This window comes from Giraffa tippelskirchi, chromosome 9 (genome assembly GCF_054371585.1).
Source record: "Giraffa tippelskirchi isolate mGirTip1 chromosome 9, T2T-mGirTip1v1.2.pri, whole genome shotgun sequence".
Taxonomy (NCBI): Eukaryota; Metazoa; Chordata; class Mammalia; order Artiodactyla; family Giraffidae; genus Giraffa; species Giraffa tippelskirchi.
The window spans coordinates 137,062,556-137,088,049 of NC_137283.1; the positions used below are offsets into that span (position 1 = coordinate 137,062,556).

Consider the following 25,494-nt stretch of genomic DNA (forward strand, 5'->3'; position numbering starts at 1 on the left):
ACTTTCGGCCTCAGTGCCTCATCTGCCAATCACTGAAAGTGGGCGGCGACCTTACAGTCTGAGAGTATTTCAGTCTCCAAGCTTTGAATGAAGAGTTCCCGAATGTGTAACAGCTGACCAGGACATTATGACAAATGGATAATAAAAATATATTTAAAGTAGCACCAGCTATGGGTTCATGATCCTTCAAAATGGCCAAAAGGCATCTGTCTGTATCATGTTATTGGGTGCCAGACCGATAGTGCCAGGCCCTGAGGCAGGTCGTTTACATGAATTTACTCATTTGTTCCACACAACAACCTATAGAAAGCAAATTTCCCCTCTTTTGTAAAAAAGCCAGCTTCAGAGAAGTGAAGTCCAAAATGGCATATTTGGTAAGGGTAAACAGTCATTCTGTCTCCAAGTTGCCTGCTTTTTCCTCAGTGCATCCGTAACTACCTTCACCATCAGTGGTGGTTGAGGGCAGACTCTCTCTTTCCACCACCCACCACCTTCTACCTTGACTGTCTTGTCGCTACACTCTCCATCCTGAAACCAGGGTGGTCGCTGCAGTGACATCTTCCCAGATGTGCTATGAAGATAATGACATCAGCCAAAACTATGTATGATGTGTATAACACAACCAGGATTCGTGTCCGTGGTGTAAGAATTTCTGCAAATAGGAAATGAAGAGAAATGAACACCCCCATAGAAAAGATAAACAAAGGATAGTGTGAAAGTGTTTGGACTCTCAGTCGTGTCCAAATCCTTATGACACTGTGGACTGTAGCCTGCCAGGCTCCTCTGTCCATGGGGGTTCTCCAGGCAAGAATACTGAAGTGGGTTGCCATTTCCTTCTCCAGGGGATCTTCCTGACCCAGGGATCGAACCCAGATCTCCTGCATTTCAGGCAGATCCTTTACCTTCTGAGCCACCAGAGAAGCCCCAAGCAAAGGAAAGGAAAAAGCAATTCACAACAAAGGAAACAAAGCAGGCTAATGAGGGTGTGAAAAGATGCTACATGTCACTGTTAAGCAGGGAATGTGAGAGACTAAGAGGAGCTATGTTGCCAAGCCAACTGGAGAACAGTTTTGTTTTGTTTTTAATATGGCATTTTTCTTACTTATTTATTTGATCTTTGGTTGCACTGGGTCTTTGCTGCTACATGCAGGCTTTCTCTAGTTGCAGTGCATTGGCTTCTGGCATCAGTGGCTTCTCTTGTGGAGCACAGGCTCTAAGCACACGTGCTACAGTAGTTGCAGCTCTCAGCCTTAGTTCCCCCATGGCATGTGGAATCTTCCCCGACCAGGGATCGAGCCCAAGTCCTCTGCATTGGCAGGCAGATTCTTATCCATTGTACTACCAGGGAAGCTCCCAAACAGTTTCTTTTTATGTTGAAGTATAGTTGATTTACAACGTTGTGTTAGTTTCAGATGTATACTCTTTTTAAGATTCTTTTCCCTTATAGATTATTATAGGATACTGAATAGAGTTCCCTATGCTACACAGTATGACCTTGCTGCGTATCTATTTTATATATGCTGCTAAAAAGCAGAGACATTACTTTGCCAACAAAGGTCCATCTAGTCAAGGCTATGGTTTTTCCAATAGTCATGTATGGATGTGAGAGCTGGACTATAAAGAAAGTTGAGCACCGAAGAATTGATGCTTTTCAACTGTGGTGTTGGAGAAGACTCTTGAGAGTCCCTTGGACTGCAAGGAGATCCAACCAGTCAATCCTAAAGGAAATCAGTCCTGGTGCTCATTGGAAGGACTGATGATGAAGCTGAAGCTCCAATACTTTGGCCACTTGATTTGAAGAGCTGACTCATTGGAAAAGACCCTGATGCTCGGAAAGATTGAAGGTGGGAGAAGAGGACGACAGAGGATGAGATGGTTGGATGGCATCATCGACTCAATGGACATGAGTTTGAGTAAACTCCGGGAGTTGCTGATGGACAGGGAGGCCTGGCATGCTGCGGTCCATGGGGTCGCAAAGAGTCGGGCACAACTGAGCAACTGAACTGAACTGAACTGACGTGTGTATCTGTTAATTTCCAATTCATCCCTCCCCCCTCTTCCCCTTTGGTAATCATAAAGTTTGTTTTGTGAGTCTGTTTGTAAATTCACTTGTATCACCTTTTCACATGTAAGTGATATGATATATTTGTCTTTCGCTGTCTTATTTAATACTTCACTCAGTATGATAATCTCTCAGTCCATCTGTATTGCTGCAAAGGGCATTATTTCATTCTTTTCTATGGTGGAATGATATTCCATCATGTATGCATACCACATCTTTACTCATTCATCAGTCGATGGGCATATAGGTTGTTTCCATGTCTTGGCTTTTGTAAATAGTGTTACTATATTTATTTCATTTATTTCACTATTAATTTAAGTGGTTTCAATATAAGAGAAATGGGATTTTCTGGAAGCTAAAAGCTGACCTGGCACTCACAGTTGGGCCATGGTGTTCTCCTACTGGACACTGACAATTCTTAAATCTCTGACATCAGACAAGGTTATTCTGTGCTCCTGATGATGTCGGTTAACACTAGTCACACCTGAGCAGATTAACATCGCCCTCTTGCGCCTACCATGGATGACTGCTGCTGCTTTACCTGGTTCTTTTCTTCTACCTCCTAGATGAAAGTTGATCAACTGCAGAATTACTCCCCACTTTCTGACGGTGCCCAATCCAGAAGAACCCATTGCTCACTTGAGCCCTCCCTCCTAATTACCTACATGTGCTCAGTTCTTTACACCTTCTTATTGTGAAGTACCTAGACTCCACAGCATGTGGTCTCTGTGACAAGTGTAAATAAAATAATTTTGAGTATAGTTGTGGCCTGTGGCCTTTGATGACATCCATAAATGATGGGCATCAACACATGCTTGCTAAGGAACTGTCTACCATAATATCCCCAATCTAAGTTGTGAGCTACCTCTTTATGATCTCAGCATTTTAAATCCTGCCTCCTCAATCCCTCACCCCTTTCCCAGGACATCTTTTGAGATTCTTACCCCAACTTACAATGTCATAGCTGAATAATCAATGTGTGGGTTACAATCCCTTTAAGTTTTATGTATTTAGCTTCTGTGTCCTTTTGTATTTTGGAATTTAGTGTTGTAGAAAAATCTAAGGCTAATTCTTTGTTTCTTTGAAGATGAATTTTGGGAGAATTTTCTATTGTTTCCAAGGCTTGTTTAATCTGGTTGTCATTCTTTCGTGATGTTTTACATAAAATGTGGTGCAATCTTGGGTTTTCCTATTCATTATTTTCATTTATCTGCATTCTAGGAGTGGTTTTCAAGGACAACTTCTGTGCTATCAATTTTCCTGCAACTGTTATCTATTTTACAGCCTTCGTTGAATATTTAAATTTTGCTATTATGATTTAGGCTCCATATAGTCTCTTCTAACCTGTCCTGATTCTTTTCTCAACTCATCAATATCCCCTTACATCTTACAGACACTGTGTACCAGTTATTGAAAGAAAACCTTTGGGTCCTGCAATCCACCTGAAAGGTTTTTGTCTGCATGTGCTCAGTTATTACAGATTTTAACTGCAGTTCTGTTATATATTAAACATTATTTTTGAACCATCTTTAAATAAACAAATATACCCAAGCCCAGAATTGGAAAGTACTAATGTGTCAGTTACCCACACCATCTCACAGTCCACTTGAGAGCTAAGAGAATCCCCAGTGGCCAGTTGACTGCTCATTACCTTTCTGAAATGCAAGCACATTTGAATCTTCCAGGCTCAAGAGGGTCACCTCAGTTCAGGAAAGACATCAAATTTGGGCTGTGGTTCACCAGACAAGACAGTAGACAAAAGCAGCTTTAAAGTTTGCTTCTAACAAATTTTCTTTTTCCTTCAGTATAAAAAATAGCCCCTTCACACACAGTATTATAATAGAAATAAAAGCTTGTAATCCTCTGACAATATAGATGCAAAGAAACGAGAATCATTGATAACATTACCACCAGCATTAACTTTTTCATTCATTTAACAATTGCACTTAAGGACCACACCAGTTGCTGAAACAGAATCAGAAGGAAAATAGGTCTCTTTCCTCTTGGAATTTACATTTCAGTGGAAGGAGAAAACAATAACTAATCATACAAATCAATATACAAATGAACCCTGAAAGTATCCCAAGGAGAGAGACAGGTCCCACGGAAGCACATATTAATAGTAACCCATTTTCCTTACACTAGTCAGAGGTCAGGGGCTCCCTGGGAAAGGGGCAATGAACTGGAACACAGGATCAGGACCTAATGTTCCACAGTGCTCTGATTAATTATTATCACATACGGTTACATGGTTCACCTCATCCCTAATAAGTCTACATTTTTTTCCTTTTAAAAGTTTTGAATACCTTTGGAATTTTCAAAGAACCAGGTTGTAAATTACTTGATCCGTTCAACTTTTGCTCTGCCAGCAAGATCCTAGGCCCTCTAAGAAGGGCTTTAAGTATCTTCAACGAGGTTCATTGCTGGCCTCGTCTTGCCACTTGGACTGTCCCTCACGTCAGTGTGGTTCTGCTGACTTGTGCCAGCTGTGGCCCCACTGTTGAAGATTCTCACTGGTGTGGCTCTTGTTCCTGGAGGTGGGTGGGTTCTAAAGGATGGTTTTCAGTGTTGGTGGGATCTTAAGTTGCTGCTCTGTCTAAAAGCTGCCCTCCTGGATGATTTTGCCAATGCAAAACATGACTCGTCTCCCTCCACTAATTCTGAACTGGTCAGACTGTGGTTTACAGGTTGGATTACTTTAACACAAGAGGCTCTCTTATGTAAGTACAATCTTACTTCAACGTTAACGGGCTCCCCTCCTCACCTAGTCCCTCCTGCGTTGTCTTTAGGGTGCATTCCTCCTGAATGCCTTCTCACTTGCAGTTTGTAGTTTGTAGTACCAAGACCCCCTGGCTTAACTGTCAGCCCCACAAAGACCTAAGCTGCAGAGCTCTCTTCTGTGCCTGGAATATGGCAAACTCACACTAGGGAGGAAAGAAGGAATGTTTTTGTATTTACAGATTTCTCTGGATGTTTTAGAGGGAAGCTGGAAAATAGTGACCCAGTAATTTTTATAGAGTCTTATCTAGAAGCTTTTTATAACTCTTGACTGTTGCTGAAGCTCCAATACTTTGGCCACCTGATGTGAAGAGCTTCCTCATTGGAAAAGACCCTGATGTTGGGAAAGATTGAGGGCAGGAGAAGGGGGCAGCAGAGGATGAGATAGTTAGATAGCATTACCAACTGAATGGACATGAATTTGAGCAAACTCTAGGGGATAGTGGAGGACAGAGGAGCCTGACATGCTAGTCCATGGGGTTGCAAAGAATCAGACATGACTTAGCAACTGAACAAGACCATTATCTTGACTAACTCCTATACATTGAGGCTTGTAATTTTATATTTTTAAATAATCTTTTAAAGCTATATTTCTATCAAAGAAAATCTTGATTACATTTTAAAATGAAAAGAGCCTGACTAATGATCACAACTCCAAAAAAAAGTATGCATGAGAGACAGAAAAGAAATATATCAAAACGTTAGCAGCAGTAATATTTAGGCAATACTACCATGGGTGAATTTTATTCTTCCCTCTACTTTTCTGTATTTTCCAAATTTTCCAGAGTGAGTGATTACATTTTAGCAATGGTTAAAATTACTAGTCTGTGTATTCATGGGAGGAAAAAAGGACTATGTCCAGAAGTTGTTTTCTAAACCAATATTTGAGTTTCTAAAATTCAAGAATGAATGTGTGGAAAAACACTATCAAGTCAAAATGTGGATCCGAAATTTTTCAAGCCAGGTTACCAAACAGGCAACTGATCCAGTGGAGACCCATGAAGAGCTGAGATTCAAGAGGACAAAGCCACTCGTGTGAAGAAACAGAGTGACCATAAATAGGAAGAAGAAGCAGAGACAAGAAATACCTGAAGCAAAAATGACCCAAAATGAACATACTGTTTTGTATGGGTAAGTCTCAGGGGAAGGATTTCAGACCAAACCAAGCTTGGGCATGCTGCTGGACACCCTGTCACTTAACCCTAACCTCTCACAGTACACCCTCTTAATATCACCACCCCCTCTACAACAATTCATATAAACATAATGTAAATAAAAGGATCACTCCATTACAACTGAACGAGGAAATAAACCCATTTCTACTACTGCTACTATTACTTGTTTTATGCTAAATTTTTACTTAAAATTCTTAATGCTATACTATTATGCCCTTATATACGATACAGAGTGGATGTCTGTTTTTGCATACCACCCCTCTCCCCGCTCCCCAATCCATTTCCCCTTCCTCACAGCATTCTGAATTTCCTTCCATCCCTTCCACAAGCCTCAGCTGTGTGCTTTGGGTGAGATTTACATCATATCCAAAGGATGCTCCAAGGAAAATTAAACATAATTACAGTCAGTGGTAAGATGTTTTTAGGCCTTCTGGAAAAGACATGTCTTAGCCTGTCCGTGTGCTTGATGGAGGGTCTGAGGATCTAAGTGTGGAACCACAGGGGTTCCGTATGGAGTCTGAGGGTAAAACCCACACTGGAAAAGGAAGAGTACAGATAAATTTTTGTATGACTCTGCGACTCAAGCAAGGCCAGGGCTGAAAGCCAGGGCTACTGCTAGTCTTTCTTTTTTGCTTAATTCACTTAAAGTTAGGTTTCCATCAGATTATCCATAGTGTGCTTAGTCACTCAGTTGTGTTGACTCTTTGTGACCCTTTGGACTGTAGCTTGCCAGGTTCCTCTGTCCATGGGATTTTCCAGGCAAGAATACTGGAGTGGATAGAAATTTCCTTCTCTAGGGGATCTTTCCGACCCAGGGATCGAACCCACATCTCTGGTATCTCCTACATTGCAGGTGGATGCTTTACCTGTTGAGCCATTCTGTCAGATGTATCTGTTACATTTCTGATTAATATAGTGTATAAACAAAACACTTTCTTGCCTTAGTAAGTTTACTTTCGTGACAGCTACACATATATTTCTCAGTAAAAAAATGTGCTCATCTTGTGATGGTCCATCAAGCAGCACATTATGGTCTGTAGTACATCTTACCAGATTACTCTTCAATTAAGAAGAAATGCTATTGAATATGGTAAGCCATCAATATACAAATCACATCATTTCACAGTAAAAAAAAAAAATTCTATCATATGGTCCATCAGATCAGGATCCCAGGCTCAGTTGAGGACAAAATCTACTCAAAAGCAATTATACCCAGGAGGGAGCTCAACGAATACTTGCTCACTAAATATATCTTGGAGTCTGCTCAAACTTTAAAGAAAAACATGACTCTTACTCCTAGGGGACTTATAATCTATAAAGTATATGAGATGAAGTCATTATACATGGAATTATAGAAGTGAGAATGGGAACAATAAAGTTATGGTTAGAAATGGATGAGATTAAATTTGCTCTATTAGGATAAAAAGCAAGAATTCACATGAAAGAGGTGCAAAACTCATAGGTAAAAAAAGATCCCATAAAACCCAAGTTCTACTTGGAAATCTCATAAACAGCAATGAAACCACAACACATTTTGTTGTTATGCTCAAACTAAGACATTTTATTAGCTAGCTTTACATCTTAAATATTATCTGTTACCAAAGGAACAATTTGCACTAATTCCAAACTAAGCTTTCAAATGGTTGCTTGCTGAAGGAAGAATACTCTTATGCTCAACACCAAATACCTTAATTATAACCTTCAGCAAATCTTATCTTAGAGTTAACTAAAAAACTATTCAGTTCAAATATTAACTACCTCAATAATCCATTTTAGTTATTTTTCCTTAAAAATGTGTGTTGTAGAGTTGAAATCAAAAGAGAAAACTGTAAACATTTTGTAGTTTGGCTGGAAGTAGAGTTCATTTCATGACAATTCAATGTCTTCTAACATATTTCTGATAGCTTCCATAAATCTCAGTAAGGTAAATCCATTACTAATATTTCAAAGGGAAAAGCTAGTTTTTAAAATCAAAGTGCAGTATTAGCCTTTCTTTGTCAGTTGGCAACTTGAAATTTTTGTAGGACTGATGAATACTTCTTTGTGGTTGATCATAGCTTTAATTTTCTCTCATTTAAAAAAAATATCAATTGCACATTGTTGCTTTAACTGAGTAAGTGGATTCTTTCAAAACAGAGGTTAGCCATCTCATTACATTTAGAAACATGGTAGAAATTCTGACCCATCAATCTTTTATCTGTAAAAGAAAAAAAAAAGTATCTGCTATAATTTAACCAATCACATTACACAAAAGGAACCACCAACAACAAACAAAAGGAAAATGGCAGTAGAGTAATCATTATATCAAATGGAACTTTTTGTTTTTCCTGCAATTTTTCTCCTTTCCTAGTCAGGTTATTTGAGATTTTCTATAATCTCTCCATTATTTCCACAAGAAACTGCATCTTATTTTTAGAATGCTCTTTTATAAAGAATGTTTTGACAAATTAAATGTGAGGCTAATGACAAAGATATTATGTAACATTTACTGAATTCTTTCTAAATGCCAATCACTGTGCCAAGTGCTTTATACAGATCATTTCATAACTCCAGAAAGTAGATTCTATTACCCTGTTTTCATAGATGAATCAATGAAAGGAGAAATGCTATGCTTCTGCAGCTAGGCATTAGTGGAGCAATAACTCAAACTTGGGCTTATGTTTAACTCCAGAGCCTTCTATACGACACAGGTATGTACAACTGAATTTTGATGCAACATGAAGCCCATGTCAAAAGTATCCATCCAGTTAAATGAAGTGAGTAATTTTTATGCAGAAAACAATCATATGAAGCAATGAAGCCCCTTTTAAAAATACACGCATACCTCAGAGATTTTGTGGGTTTGATTCCAGACCACTTCAATAAAGTGAGAATCACAATAAAGTGAGTCATAGGAATTTTTTTGGTTTTCCACTGCATAGAAAATTTACATTTATACTATGCTATAGTCTATTAAGAGTTTAATAGCATTATGTTTAAAAAAAACATGTACATACCTTAACTTAAAAACACTTCATTGCTAAAAATTGCTAATCATCATCTGAGCCTTGGGTGAGTCGTAATTTTTTTTGTAACAGCAACATCAAAGATTACTGATTACAGACACCCATAACAAATATAATGCGAGTGAGTGTTGATGTCACTGTTGTGTCCAACTCTGTTATTCCATGAACTGCAGCCCACCAGGCTCCTTTGTCCACGGAATTCTCCAGGCAAGAATACTGGAGTGGGTAGCCATTTCCTTCTCCAGAGTATCTTCCCAACCCAGGGATTGAATTCAGGTCTCCTACATTAAGGCAGGTTCTTTACCATCTGAGCCATCAGGGAAGCGCAACAAAGATAACAAATAATGCAAAAGTCTGAAACATCTCAAGAATTACCAAAATGTGAAACAGAGACATGAAGTGAGCAAATGCTGTTGGGAAAATGGCGCCTATAGACTTGCTTGAGGCAAGGTTGCCATAAAACTTTATTTCTAAAAGAATGCAATATCTGCAATGTGTAATAAAAGGAGGCATGCTTGTATTCATACCATCTATATTCACATATCATTCTGTGGAAGAAAATTAAAGTTAATGAAATTCTGGTTCATTTCTGGCTATTTTCTCCAAAACTCAGCTGTACCTTACCTTATCCTTACAGATTAGGTATGTTTCAGAAACACTACTGGTATGTTAACCGAACTTTCTGAATGAATGCATTAAGAGCTAGTTATTTAAAGAAAAAAGTAATGAGGGTGCTTCTGTTAAACAAAACCACTACCCCTAATTCACTGACTCTTAAAGTCTGTATTTTCATGATTTGTATTGCATACTTACAGATCTATTTTTCAATGGATTTCCTTTAATTCTGAGCAATATTACTGGTGGAGAAGATAGTCTGGAAGTCTTATTATGAGAAGATCTAAGACCAATCATTTTCTTCTCATCATTCTTTTAATTTTTTAATATAATTTTAAAAATGTTGTTCTAATATCATAACTGTTCCCCTTAAGCCATAAAATCTCAGGAATAATTCTTAAAAAGTAGAAAAAGAAAAGACATAATAACCATGGACACATAATCAGTCACTTTAAAATACCTCAGTCACTACACCAGCAGCTATGGTAGAACCACTGTAGCGCAGCATGAATCTCCCCAGCTCTTTAAAGTCTTTGTACAGCTCAAGAGCCACTGGTCTTTGTGTCTGTAGCTCCACTAATGCATTCTGGCCTTTGGTCAACAATCTATCATGAAAAATAAAATAAAAGAAACCAATGGATATCTAATAGAGGTAAAAAAAAGTAATTAAAATCTGCAAAATAAACACTTCACATTCCATCTATAAGTCAACTTAGTTTTTAAAAAAACTTAAAAAGAAGAAAGGGATTTTCTTTAAGTGAAAATATATGCTTTTAAATTTGGGGCGGACAGTTGAAAGAAATGAGAAGAGTAGTTCTAGATTTAAGAAATATTAGCTAGTTCATACATGTGTGTGCACACATATATACACACATACATACATATACACATATTTTTTTTAAACAATCCTCCAAATACAACTCTACCCCTTCAAGGATCCTATAATCTAAAATACTCAGGACCTCTGCACAAAAACCTTCTCTTTCATTCCCTCATGAAATTAAAGAAAATGATGCATTTGCATCTTAAAAGTGGAATGCAATGTCCTATGTCTTCCCCAGTAAAGTCTTAATAAAAGTTATCTTTAAAGAGGACACTTTCCTAGTGCCAAAACACTACCTGAGCGTTCTCTCTCTCTCCTTCCCTCCTCTCTCTTTTCTAACCTGGGAACAGTGGTTCTTTAACAGAGGTTCAAGATAAAAACACATAAGATTTTCCCACAACATGTTGTTTGTAGGAAACGAAGGCAGACTAGTCATGGGCCTGATCATAAACAGCTCCACACAAATAAGCAAACAAATAAAAATCCTTGTGCATGGGCCCCACCAGCTTACTAAAAGAAGAAGAACCCAAAGGGGACATAATGAAACATTCTCTAATTCACTTTTGATGTATTCTAGAAGGCTAGAGGACAGCAATCAAAAACTCCCCTTCTGAAAGACGGCTTTAGAGACAGAAAGATAGAATAAACCAAGGTTTCCAAAAAAGTATGCCAAAAATTCTAAATACAGGTTTTGGGCAATTTCAGCTTAAGGTCCCATTTGTTACAAAGGGGAATATTTAACATATTCATAATTTGCAGTTAAGTCTGGTTCTAGAAAGTCTGACTCCATCCCATATAAATCAATCGAGTCTACAACGTGCCTGAAGTGGAAGCAAAGCAGAAAGGCTAAATGATGTTGGTGCAAAATAAAAGGACAAAGCTACAGATACGGTGATTGGAAAAACTAGCATGATAATATATTAAGATCTAGTGTCAGCATCACTGAGCTAGGACTCTGCAGCAGGAGCAGGGAGGGGAAAATTCAGGATTAGATCTGTTGGGTCAGTATCAGATTGAGAACTTTCCAAATCACTTATATCTCAGTCCAACAGCCTGGTTCCTGCCAAAAAATATAATTTATGTGAACAAACTGACTGGATTAGAATCTTGAGCCTGCCACTTGCTAGCTTTGTGATCTTGAACACGTTATACAATCTCTCTAAGCCTCAGTTTCCTTATCTGAAAAATGGGAAACATAAAATACTTGATTCATATTGTAGCTGAGAATGTAAACCACACAAAAGCACTTATGACAGAACCAAGAAAATAGTGGTCCTCAAGAAACATCAGTCACGATTAGTTCTATGACAATTCTCAGTACGTTATGGCAGGCACTCATGCTAGAAGCTAGAGACTCAGGTTAAAAATAAAGAACTATCTTTAAAAGAGGGGTTAAGTAGCCTCTTCTTCTAACTAATGAAGAAACAGTCATGGGTGTTAGAGTAGTGTGAACTTCTGTCTTCTACTCGTAACCAACCCTAAATTAACCCTCTAACCACCTTGGCCTCTTATACAGGTGCAAATGAGGAGGAATACCCCAGGACTTAAAAAAGGGGATTTTGGGTGGGATTCCCCAATAGGGCTAAAGTGAGGAAAACCCCAATGCTGAAGCAGCCAAGCCAAACTGTGGTCAGTCTTTAGTTGAATTAGAGTAAGAAACTCAAGGTTCTCAGGAAGCACTTCTTCTGAAAAATCCCTAGCCTATCCCAGCCAAAGGGGAACTGTCCACACGTAGACCTAGATACTAACGGTAATCAGAGGGGATCGACTTGTGATCACTTCAGCCCAAGGAACCAGGTGACTTTAAGGAGGGAAAAAGGATATTTCCCAGGTGGGAAAAAAACAGTGTGTAGGTCACTCTCTCCTTGAGGCATTCTTAGCACAGGACATGATTCTCATGAGGGGGTAACAAGATAGTATAGAAGAACAATCAGTTGGTATTTGGGACAAGTGGCTAGGCATAAATCAAACTCATCTTCAAAAATGTAAGACCGATTTTTTTAAATGCCTTCATTTTTACATCATCGGTATCTAGGGCTTGATAGTTAAATAAAAACTTATATTTACATTTTTATTTACAATTCACACCCATCACTATCATATGTAACAGAAATTATATCAAGCATTCCTACCTAAAATAGGAGCTTAAATATTTGTTTTTGTGTTTTCATCCAGTCCATTAAAAAAATGACTTCTGGAACAAGTTAAAACAGACTTATCACAAAGAGAATTCACTTATCATAAAGAGAAATATTATACAAATGAATTCATCTGTAAGAAATGTACTTATATTGTATTTGTTATTTATGCATTAAAACACTTACTTAGGCTTTTTCTTTGTGACTTCACCAGTGCTTTTGTTTAAGACACTAATCAATCTTTTAATAACAGCGGGTTCACTGACGGTTTGGTAGTGTAACAGCACCTAAAACAACAATTGTAACACAAAAAAGTTGTTGGCTGCAGCATCTCTAGCCTTCTACTCTGGCACTCACACTGCATCACATCAGCCTCGGAACTACTGCCTGGAGTCGCGGGATCTCCAGCTGCTTCCTTGAAGCCCCACCACTCTCACCAGGCTGTCCCTTAACTCACGAGGGGTAAGGTCATGGGAAGCAGTTCCAATCGCTCGTCCACCACTACGGTGGAAACCTGGGTAAATTACATAATCTTCCTTACATGGTTACCATGGGAATGAAATAACATCAGAGACAGTGCTTGGTACAGTAGATGTTCAGCAAATGTGAACTGTTTCATCATAAAAACGAGGGAAGGGAAACTGTGTTAACATTCAGCAGTAATGAGTATTATTCATTGTTGGATAATGAGACTAAAGTATTAAATGGATGTTTAGACAGGCTTTGAAGTCAGGCAGACCTGAATTTGAATCCTTACTCCATGCTTTCTAGGCATGTGAGCTGGGACAAGTCCCATAATAACCCTTCCCACCCCTCCACCCCCAATATCCCCAGCCTCAGGTCCCTTGTCACTTAAGTGAGGAAAACCAGACAATGTTATTTCAAAGTGGTGCCCAATACATAGTAAAGCGGAAGTTAACTGATGACCTTATATATTAGCTATTATTGCTCATGTTTCACATGTAAGGAAATTAGTATCAAATAGGTTAAGCAGCAATAGCAGTGCCAAAACCACTAACAGAGAAAGAACAGTCTTTTCAACAAATAGAGCTTGGAAAATGGGATATTGAGATCCAACAGAATGAAGATGAAGCCTTATATCATATACAAAAATTAGCTCAAAATGGAGCAAAGACCTAAATAAAAGGACTAGAACTATGAGACTCTTAGAAGAAAATAGAAGGGGAAATCTTCTTAGTGTTGAATCTGGCAATGATTTTTTGGATATGACACCAAAAGTAAAGCAAAAAAAGAAAAAGAATTTTAATATACTGGATATCGGCAAAGTTTAAGGTTTTTGTGCATCAAAGGATATAAGAGTAAAAAGTAAACCCACAGAATGGAAGAGGGTATCTGCAAAAGATACACTGATGTGGAATTAAAACCTAAAATATATTTAAAAAAAAATGAAAAGATGCTCAACATCAATAACCATTAGGGAAAAAACAAATCAAACATCACAATGATACATCCCTTCAAAATCATTAGTTTACCTATTATAAACAACAAACAAAAAGTCATCCCCCCCACACAAGAAAGGAAAATAAATGCTGACGAGGCAGAGGAGAAATCAGAGCCCCTGAGTACTGCTGGTAGGAATGCAAAATTGGTATAGCTGCTGTAGAAAAGTTTAGTGGCTCCTCAAGAGTTAAACACAGAATTTTCACATGATCAGGCAATGCCACTCCTAGATATATACCCAAAAGAATTGAAAGCAGGGGCTCAAACAGATTTGTATGCCGATGTTCATAGAAGCATCATTTATATCTGTCAAAAGATGGAAACAGCCCAAATATCCATCAACAGATAAATGCATAAACAAAAAGTGGTATATACTTACAATGAAATATTATTGTCTTAAAAAGAAACAAAACTCTGATACATACTACAGCATGGATGAACCTCAAAAACATTATGTTAAGTGAAACAAGTCAGACACAAAAGGACAAATATTGTATAATTCCACTTACACGAGGGATGTACAACAGGCAAATTCACAGAGAAACAAAGCAGAACTGTGGTTACCAGAGGATGGGAGAAAGTATAATAGCAGAAGTGACTGTTTAATAGCTACAGAGTTTGGGATAAGGAAAAAGTTCTGGGGGTGGATAATGTTGATGGTTACACAACAAGGTGAATGTACTTTAATGACACTGAACTGTATTAAAAATGGTTAAAATGGTAAATTTTCCATTATAAATATTTTATCACAATAAAAAAATAAAAATAAAAACATGAAATTTAAAGTCTAATTCATTCGTCTGTTTTTTCCTTCTTAAATATATAGAGTTTACCATATAAACAAGAGAAACAAAAAGTATGTATTAAAGAACTAGTCCCTAAACAGTGATATTTTAATTGCTCAGGAAGCCTTTTCTTGGTTAAACTTTTAAAAATTGTGAGTTTCTTCCCACAGACAATGGATTAAATGACAAAACGTGATCATTGTTTTCTGAGACAAATTTCATCCTGGTATTTGTGAATCAACACATGTGAGTGGAATCTCATAAAGTGGCGCTGAAAAAAACGTTTAATTCATAAAAGAAACTACAGTACACAGGAAGACAGTATTACTATTCAAAGTAATTACTGACTTCCTGACCTCTCTACCTCTCCATTGGCAAAGATTATTTCTGCATGAGTAAAATCACAGTAACCAACCTCTCCAGCTTCTCCTCACTGGATATTGCTGCTTTCTAAGAATGAGTGCAAGTCATTCATAGCAATTTCTTTCCTATCAACATGTGAATTCTGAATATTTAAAAATCAAGTATTTGGAAAGAAAATTTTGCCTCTTATTTTTTTTTTTAGCATGGGAGAAATGAAATATGATTATAAAACTAAAATGCTTAAATGATATCTTACAAATATACTTTCATAAGATCAAATTTACAAAGAAATCATTATAAAGAATTATAGCAAAGTATATAGTTATCTCAAATAAAGGTGCAGAGGTATAAAATAAATTTAAATGAGCTAAATAAATTTATTCCCAATCTTTAAAATACTATTACTAATTAAATAAAGTTTAAAGGTCAATTACTATTACTGCCTTACTTTTATTTCAGAGATGCATCAAATGGAGAAAATGATCTGTCTATATTTTCAAAGGCAAGCCATTTAATTCCACTGAGAAACATTTTTTATTGTCGTGGAGAACCTGTACTATATAAGCTGATCAAGAAAAGAAAGATAAGTCTAGTGGGAAAAACGCCCATTTGTTAAACAGCAAAAGCAAGGTACCAAACTATAAACAGAGTATGGTCCCAAATATCCGGAAAAAAAAAAAAATTACAAAGACCTTTCCTGGATAAGTAACAATATAGTATACTGATCCACGGTTTTATATATATATATATATATATATATATATATACACACACACACACATGAGTGAGTGAGTGAGTGAAAGTCGCTCAGTCGTGTCCAACTCTTTGCAACCCCATGGAAACCCTATATATACATACACACACATATACAGATCCAGCTATACATATACAGATCCATATATATATAATTTGTAGATCCATCAGTATAATATAAAGATCCATAGTAAGATCTGATTTTAGAGAAGGAAATGGCAACCTACTCCAGTATTCTTGCCTGGAGAATCCCATGGACAGAGGAGCCTGGTAGGCTACAGTCCATGGGGTCGCAAGAGCTGGACACAACTTAGCGACTAAACCACCACCACCCTCCCTCTTCCCATAAACATGTATGTTCCAATGGTGCTAGTCAATGATGACCTGCAAACCAACCTCATAGCTTCAGCACAAAGTTTACCTTATGTCAAGTATCCCCAGAATATACCAGATACCAACGTACACAAAAAAATACTCTGAAATGTAGAGTAGATATTTATAGGTTATGCAATTATAGAATGTTATTGTTTTTATTTTTGTGTTTTCCAAAATTTCAAAAAAAACAAAGACACAATCTAAGAAGCAATCTTTAGAACTCAGCAAAAAAGTATCTACCAATTTCCTTAAATGAATTTTTTTTACTATCATCAGTTTGTATCCTATTGATTATTAAATTTCTTATCACTGCCTCTTTGAAAATAAATGCCAGACTTATGGATCAAAATAAAAAGCAAAACATGATTTTCAAATTCTAATTTCATGTTTTTCTGGATTAGAGTAATACAATGGTAGTTGAAAATAACAATAGCATCATCAGTTATAAAGAGAGTTACCACTTCCTAGGACAAAGTTACAGTGAATTTATAAAAACAGTAACAAACATTTTGAAACTTACGGGAAATCCTTTAGTGATAGGTATTTCAATATTAAAGATGAGGATTCGGGCTCTGAAACGAGTGCAAACCTTAATGGGTTCTTTGGGGACACAAAATATGCAGCCAACACTGTAAACAACAAAACAAAACAAAAAGGACAGTAGGTAGTAGTTGGGGAAATAATTAAATACATATCAAATACCTCTAAAACCATTTACAAAGTAAAACAATCAAGTAAATTAGGGACTTTTAAATACTCCCTTCTAGGTTCAAGCATGGCTTTACACCATTATTAACCTTATCTCATTTTCACATACTAGTTTTCCCTCAAAGAACATGTCAGGTATACATGCTGATGTGTATTAATTTAAATTTTAGTAGGTTTTACTTATTCTTATACTTCCACAAGTGCCTATTTTTGACCAAAGGAGATTCAGAATTAACATTCAATCTTTCATTTGAGCTGGTGAACTGCAAATTTTTACATGTTTTGAGGTTCTACATCCAAAACAATGGTTGCTTAAACTCATTTTCTCACTCACTTGATTTTGATGATATCCATTCCAACCAACGTAAGACTGACATGATCTCCTGCTGCCGCCCAGTCGACAGGTTCATCGTGCAGAGTGATTCCTGGAAATGAGTAAGAACTAAAGCATACAGTGAAACACCTTAATACCAAACCATAACAACTAAAGGAGTCGGGCTGAATTGTACCTCATCAGTCACTACTCATCATTTTCAATATGAATGGATTGAGAGTGAGAAGTGTTAACTGTGAGCGTTGAGGAAAACACACTTCCTCCAGACTTGACTCTTCTGGACCACCACCCTAAACACAGAGTGACTTGCATTTGTCCATAAAAGGCTGATTTCTACTTATTTAACCAAAATTTTTAAAACTCATTTACACAACTAGTATACTCATTATATAGGCCCCACTGCAATACTTCTCTTACATTAATCGATGCAGGCATAAAAGTACAGCTCCAATTATTTTTAATAACATAAAAGATGCGACTGGGGGAGATGCTTAGCAGTATTTTATTCTCTTGAGCACTGCTTTAATCAGACAACCACTTCAACAATCTCCTGTGTTCTCTGAGTAACCTACAGGGCGTCAGTACTCAGTCAGATGGTGCCCTTAGCACACCCCTTCACTGTTCCCAGCTCAAGAGAACTGCTTCTCAGAGAGAGATCCACAGCAATAAACAGTTACATGAAAAGGAGATTCATAGTGTAAAAAAATTTTTAAATGATCCCAGTTGTTGCTATATACCTTTATTACCTAGGGAAAATCCTGGAGTACAAATGCAAAGGGCAATAATACTCAGGTATTTAAATAAAGGCTTTTAAAAAGTTGTTCATATTTTCTGATTCTGTGACGTAAATTCCTTTCCATTGTAACCTGAGTCTTCTGTGGAAAAAGGTATGTAGGCCAACCACTGGGGAATAGTTCTTGACTGACATGTTTTTAGTAAATTACAATTCACCCATCTATTCCTCAAAGTACTTACCTTTCCCATGTAGCGTCCTCTTAAGTGAGTTTCTCTGAGACTCTCTGGGAGTTCAAGGAGAACTTTAAGGGCTCTGAGACAACCTAAAGCTTTATTCAAAATTTTATGTAGGTGTACATCTGCATTAATCTGAGAAGAGGGGCCATAACTTTCATCAAGGTATCAAAGAACTCCAAAAATGTTAACAATTATGATATTTTTAAATGTTGGTTATAATTTAAACTAATTAAATTTAGTTTTTTCATGTAAATCTAAAATGACCGTATGTGATTTTCAGTTTGAAATGTGGAATTGAAATCAGGAGCTACTCAAATAGACTAAAGATTGCCTTCAGCTTAGGATTTAAGAGTTTTCATACTGTTAGTTCAATTATAAAATTTTCTCAAGATAATATATAATCTGATTTCCTTCCCCCAAACATGTTATACTGTCCTATACGGTGATATTTACTTTCTTAAGAACATTTTTCATTGGAGTAAGTTCTTTTTTAACACTCTAAGTGAAAATGTAATTTAGAATTTCCATTTGTTAGTAGCAGACTTAGTCAGTTCTCTTTTTTAGGATATTACTGGTTAGTGAGCCACAGCAGTACCTAAAGTGTTCAGATACAATGTGCGTTAAACAATCAAGTAAATCAAGCAAAAGCATTAGAGTGAGAAATTGGGTTAGAAGGGTGATTCTCACAGAGTGAAGTGGTGCTTCTGACGTGGCTTCCCTTTAAGAACCACCGGATTAAAGATAAGTGGTTGGAATTTTTCTGGTGGGGTAGAAACAGAATGGAAAGAGCAAAAGAACATGGAACTTTCAGAAGTGACCAAATTATAATTTTGGAGTTCACAAAGGAGCCAATCTGTAAGGTCCATGACCATGGTTTATGATCATAGCTTGAATTCATGTCTAAATGATTATATAAAAAAAGTTCTTATTCTTAAAAAGCTCATTAACACATAAAGAAATCAGTATTTCAAGAGTATTTCAGTTCTTGATCACTTTAAGAGACAAAAACAGAGATTTAAACTTGCAAATGACAGGATTATGAAAAATGATTCCTTTTTAAAAAGTGTAAAATAACTTCGGCTTTCATTCCCTTATTCATCTTTAAATTTACATTAAACTCTGTTACCTAGCAGATATTCATTAATTTCTTCTAATCCTTAAGGGAGCAGCTTTTAAAGTAAACAGAGCGATTCAAAAAAATACACAATTGAATTCATAAGCTAGTTAGGTACAACTCTGGTTATAAACTATAAATAAGAGTAACAAAAGGACGTGACTCAGCAACTGAACAACAAAAAACAGAAGGAAAAGTAGAAAATTTTTTTAAAAATTTAACATTATCAGTAGGTTATAATTAGCTTAAAATTGTTACAAATATTTACAGTATAAAGATCTTCAGTTTAATGTTGAAGTCAGAGATTTAGTTGGAAGCTAGATTAAGGTTAGAACAGAATTATAAACTTAAAAGCAGAATTCAAAAAAGAAGAACATGTACATATGGTCAAATGATTAGAAGAAAGAAACAGTTACTAGCTATTATGAACGGTCATGCATACAGAAGCAGTAATTGTGGCATTTAAAACTAGCTCAATTTCTCTTTTCAACATCAGGATTCTCTGCATTTTGCATCTTATTTTCTTACTTGGGTCTTCCTGTAAAAAATTTTTTTGGGTATAAACATGATATAGGTTGATAACTTATAGTAATTCTGAAATACACATTTCAAAACAACAGACTGTAGCAGTCTGCTTTGCCACTGACTGTTCAGTGCCAGGATGGGGTCAGACTTAATTTCTGCTACTGAATACTATTTTAAATGTAGCTGACAGGTGTCTATACATCTGATTCAGTCCTATCCAGGCTTCTCGAATCAATGTCAAGAAAAAAGAAAAATGCTACCACAGTAAGAATGTCATATGTACATTTATACACACATAGTCACAACTGAAAAAAATCGTTTAATGTTTTCACATTTTTATCTTCAACAGTTAGTATCATTTTGACAGTCAGTTACAATTTCAGTAAGAGGTTATTTACTCTGGAGTTAATAACTAAACTACTTTTAAAAATTTGCTGTCTCAATGTAAGGGTTGTTTAACAAAAGAATTTTGCAGAGGAATACCTTTTGCAGTACAAGTTTCATTAGGAGGCATTGCTAGTAGTCGGTCACCAGTTTGGATATAACCAGCTTCAATTTTACCAGTTACACAAAATCCAGATCCTTGATCTGCAAAACATGCCAAAATTTTGTTATGGTTTGCTTACCAGTATCATCTGATGCTTAACATTGCTAGCTGTACTTAGCTCCCTGTGTGCTGTGCTAAGTCACTTCAGTTGTGCCTGCTTCTTTGTGACTCTATGAACTGTAGCCTGCCAGGCTCCTCGGTCCATGGGATTCTCCAGGCAAGAATACTGGAGTGGGTTGCCACGCGCTCCTCCAGGGTATCTTCCTGACCCAGGAGTCAAACCTGACTCTCTTACGTCTCCTGCGTTGGCAGGTGGGTTCTTTACCACTAGTGCCACCATTTCCTACTAGTTATATGAAAGCAGTAGTTCAGTGAACATTAAGCAACGATTGTTTCAGAATTTTTAATGTATCTACTAAATATGGCATACCACATTCTATTTTCTTATAAATAAAAATATTTATATTAGAAAAAGTAGGAATCCCGTCTTCAAATATTTATTAATGCTTACTAAATACCAGGCATTATGCTAAACTCTGGGAATAAAGAGATGAAAATATAAGCCTCTACCTAGAAGGAGTTTACACCAGTGAAGAGAAAGGCAAAAACAATTACACTGTCCCAAGATAAAAGCTATTTATAATGTGCAACAGAAACAAAACAAGGTGCATCCATGATAATGGGCAATGACTACACTTTAGCCAGGCACTTAGAAGAAAAAGAATCAGGAGTTTACCAGGTAGCCTGTATGCATATGCAAAGGCATAGTCATAAACGAATGTGGGGTGTGCTAAGACCCATGTGTCATTTATATGGAATTTGTATGGGACCATATGGAATAATGAGGGAAAGCCAAGAGAGGAAGCAAAGGATGCAGACACGGAAAAAATAATAATGGTGCCTCATAAATCATGCTTAGGGTTTGAATTTCATCCTTAGTTAAGTAACTGGAAACTAGTGAAGAATTGTGAAATGGAGAAGTGACATGATGGTATTTCTGTGTCAGAGTGGAGAGGTTGACTGAAATGCATATGTTGACTGCAAAAAGAGCATATGTTGACTGCAAAAAGAGAAGAAACTCAAGAATTTGAGAATAAGATATGACCGATTTAAGGTGATAAGAGTGGGGAATAATGGCAAAAATAAGAGAAATCTGAGATGATGTGTATTAACCGTGAGGCAGAAAATTAAAGAACAAGATCCATTTTAGCCTTGGTGAATCTGAAGTGTCTGCAAGGCAGACAGGTGAAGAAGATGTGTTCACGGGGGCCCCAATCATACCAAATCCATGAGAATGGAACCCTGGGAGCATACTCCCTGTGGAGATGCCCAGCAGCAGTTAGCAGATTATCTGCAGGGTGAGAACAGGTTTGGGTTGAAGATTTGGGGTGGATCAAGATGTAGGAGATAGAAGAAATCATGGATGTTGGTCAAAAGGAGCGTGTAGAGTAAGAAAAGTGAAGTGACAGACACAAGTTAAAGGACAGAGACAGGGGAGGCCAGAGGAGAGAGAGAGAGTTGAAACAGTGGGGCAGGAGAAAGTGGGTCATGGAAAGCAAGGGGGAAAAGTTTCAGGGTGGATGTGGCTAGCAGCCTCAGAAGAAATGCCAAATTCATGTAAGATGGAAGTAAGACAGAACTGAAAAATGCATACTGACTCTGGCAACCAAGAAGTCATCTGATAATCTCAGTGGGAACACACTGAGAAAGGCAATGCAGGCAGAAGCCAGGAAGCAGCCTGAAGAAAGAAGAGCAGGTAAAAAAGTAGAGTCAGCAAATGCTGTCAGTCAAAAAAAGAATTAAGCACATCTTATTTTTTAAATAGATAATAGTAGCATTTTGAAAAGCATTACCACAATTTCTCTTCTACTAGAATGCTGGAAGATGGTAATAATAAATTTCAATTTCACGGAATGATTTTTGTGAAGCACCTTCATTTATTCATTTATTAAACATTTATTAAGCATGTGTTATGTGCCAACCACTGAGCTAGGTCCTGCAAATATTGAAACAGAAGTAACAATACTTGCTCTCGAGGAGTTCACAATCTAAACGAAATGAACAGCATAGAAACAAGTATAACGCGGCATGAAAAATGCAACGAGAGCACATACAGAGATCACGGAGGAACACCTTAGGGTATGTATGTGGATGACCTCACTTATCATCTCCAAATTATCAATTTATTGCTACTCAGTTCCAAATCTACTCTTTACTGCCCACTCTGTGGTAATGAAAATTTGGGGAATAGCTGACATCTTTACCATACTGATTATTCCAATACGTTAAGTACATTATATTGTTTTATTTATTAAGACCTTTTATTTCATTTCCATGTTATATTTTTTTTTTTTACGTAAGGCCTTGCAAACATTAAATTAGATGTATTCTTAGATATTTAATACAATACCTCCTCTAACACCTCTTCTAAGTTTGTCCTTCCTTGGGTTCACTTCATCAGTCCTAGGGTGCCATATAGTCCCTGGTATCTTATAGTCATTCTTTTTTATCATATTAATAATTCTCTACATTAAACTTCCCATTTTACCTATGTGTCATATCTATTTCCTGACCGAAACGGCTACATATGGGTAGGAAATAAACAAGTGAAGAGAAAGAAGAGCACAAGATGGGTAGGCACAGTGGCAATAAAAACCTTCTATGATTAAGAAACACAGAATGATCCAGTTTGGCTGAAGGATACAGAAACTAAAGGAATTCATTGGAAGGACTGATGTTGAAGCTGAAACTCCAATACTTGGGCCACCTCATGCGAAGAGTTGACTCACTGGAAAAGACCCTAATGCTGGGAAGGATTGGGGGCAGGAAAAGAAGGGGACAACAAGTGGATGAGATGGTTCGATGGCATCACCGACTCGATGGACATGGATTTGGGTAAACTCTGGGAGTTGGTGATGGACAGGGAGGCCTGGCGAGCTGCAAATCATGGGGTCGCAAAGAGTTGGACACGACTGAGCAACTGAACTGAACTGAACTAAATGGGAGAAAAAACAAAACTACAAGGCTAGAAAGATAAAAGACTAGGTTTTTTTTACACTTGGAAGAGGAGTAAGATATAAAAGTGAAAGTGAAAGTCACTCAGTCGTGTCTGACTCTTTGCAACCCCATGGACTATACAGTTCATGGAATTATCCGAGCCAGAATACTGGAGTGGGCAGCCTTTCCCTTCTCCAGGGGATCTTCCCAAACCAGCGATCGAACCCAAGTCTCCCGCATTGTGGGTGGATTCTTTACCAGCTGAGCCACAAGTGAAGCCTAAGTAAGATATGAGGAAATGGTAAGTAAACTGAAGATTTTTCTGAGTGGGGGCATTAAGTAACTAGAATTACGTACCATTAGCATAAAGAAGGGAGAATCGGAAGACAACACAAAAATTTTGTCCAATGGAAGCAACCTAGATGTCCATCAGCAGACGAATGGATAAGGAAGCTATGGTACATATACACAATGGAATATTACTCAGCCATTAAAAAGAATACATTTGAATCAGTTCTATTGAGATGGATGAAACTGGAGCCCATTATACAGAGTGAAGTACGCCAGAAAGAAAAACACCAATACAATATACTAATGCATATATATGGAATTTGAAAGATGGTTAATGATAACCCTATATGCGAGACAGAATAAGAGACACAGATGCATAGAACAGTCTTATGGACTCTGAGGGAGAAGGTGAGGGTGGTATGTTCTGAGAGAATAGCATTGAAACATGTATTTATCATATGTGAAACAGAACACCATTCCAAGTTCGATGCATGAGACAAATGCTCAGGGCCGGGGCAATGGGACGACCCAGAGGGATGGGATGGGGAGGGAGGTGGGAGGGGGGTTCAGGATGGGGAACACATGTAAACCCATGGTTGATTCATGTCAATGTATGGCAAAAACCACTACAATATTGTAAAGTAATTAGCCCCCAACTAAAATAAATAAATTTATTAAAAAAAAAAAAATTTGCAGAAGACCCAAACATTTCTCTGAAGAAGACATTCAGATGGCCAATAAATACATGAAAAAATGCAAATAAATAAATAAATAATTTTGTCCAACAACAGAGGCCAAGAGAGAATGGAAAGGCAGGGCCATACTGGAGAAGGCCAACAGAGGTAGCACTTACCTTTGAAAACATCAGATACACACAATCTAAAAGGCTTATCTATAGATCTTTGAGGAGGCTTGAAGGAATCTGGGAAAAATGGTAAAAATAGAAAGGTTTAATTTAAAAGTAATTTTTGATTCATGTCCAATGAGTCCACTATACTCCTATGTCTCCTAGAAAATATTTTTAATACTAACAGCAAGTTGACTGTGATTCATATAATACTTTGTAGTTAATGAAATGTTTTCACATGTTTCTTATTTAATGTCACAACAGTCTGTGAGGTAGGTGGAGTAGGCATTAATTAAACAAGAAAACTTTGGCATCAATTTGAATATTCATATAATTCTAAAACTGGTAACCTCACTCCTGACTATAAACACTATCCATTTTCACATAAATCACTGTCCTCTATAAAGAACTCTAAATAATAATTACTATCAAGTTTATAACGTATTAAAATTAATATGGCAGTAGTCTTACCAATTTGTTCTAATAAACATAGTCCTTTATACCATTTTGTAAGTTCACTTGATTGAGATCTTGTGATTAGATTTTCACCACTGAGACCACTTGTAGGGATAAAAGCTACATCACTTTCCTATAAAAAAGGATTGAACACATGAAACTCAATACAACATTGTTTTTCTTTTTTTTGTTTGGCTGTGCCATAGGCATGTGGGATCTTAGTTTCACAACCAAGGATTGAACCCATGTCCTCTGTACTAGAAGCAAGGAGTTCTAACCATCAGACAGCCAGAGAATTCCCAATACAACATGATTTTTAAAAAGCTAAAAGGTTCACTATTACCATAACTGTACCAAGTTTGCAAAAGTA

General features: G+C 37.0%; 1 protein-coding gene across 4 annotated transcripts in view; it reads right to left on the reverse strand.

Annotated features, from left to right (window-relative positions):
• Positions 1-7,547: 7,547 nt before the first annotated feature.
• Positions 7,548-25,494, reverse strand: part of HBS1L (HBS1 like translational GTPase) — an 85,072-nt gene continuing 67,125 nt past the window's right edge. For 3 of the 4 annotated variants that reach the window (XM_081530706.1, XM_081530705.1, XM_081530703.1), the window contains 8 exons: positions 25,140-25,257; positions 24,675-24,743; positions 20,470-20,574; positions 17,376-17,466; positions 16,854-16,962; positions 12,783-12,883; positions 10,096-10,240; positions 7,548-8,212 (listed from right to left, as the gene is read on the reverse strand). In XM_081530706.1, coding sequence (XP_081386832.1) covers positions 8,201-8,212; positions 10,096-10,240; positions 12,783-12,883; positions 16,854-16,962; positions 17,376-17,466; positions 20,470-20,574; positions 24,675-24,743; positions 25,140-25,257 — 750 coding nt within the window. In that variant the 3' untranslated portion in view covers positions 7,548-8,200. Of the gene's footprint in view, positions 8,236-10,073; positions 10,241-12,782; positions 12,884-16,853; positions 16,963-17,375; positions 17,467-20,469; positions 20,575-24,674; positions 24,744-25,139; positions 25,258-25,494 lie in introns of all 4 variants that reach the window. The other variant, XM_081530704.1, reaches the window with a different exon arrangement.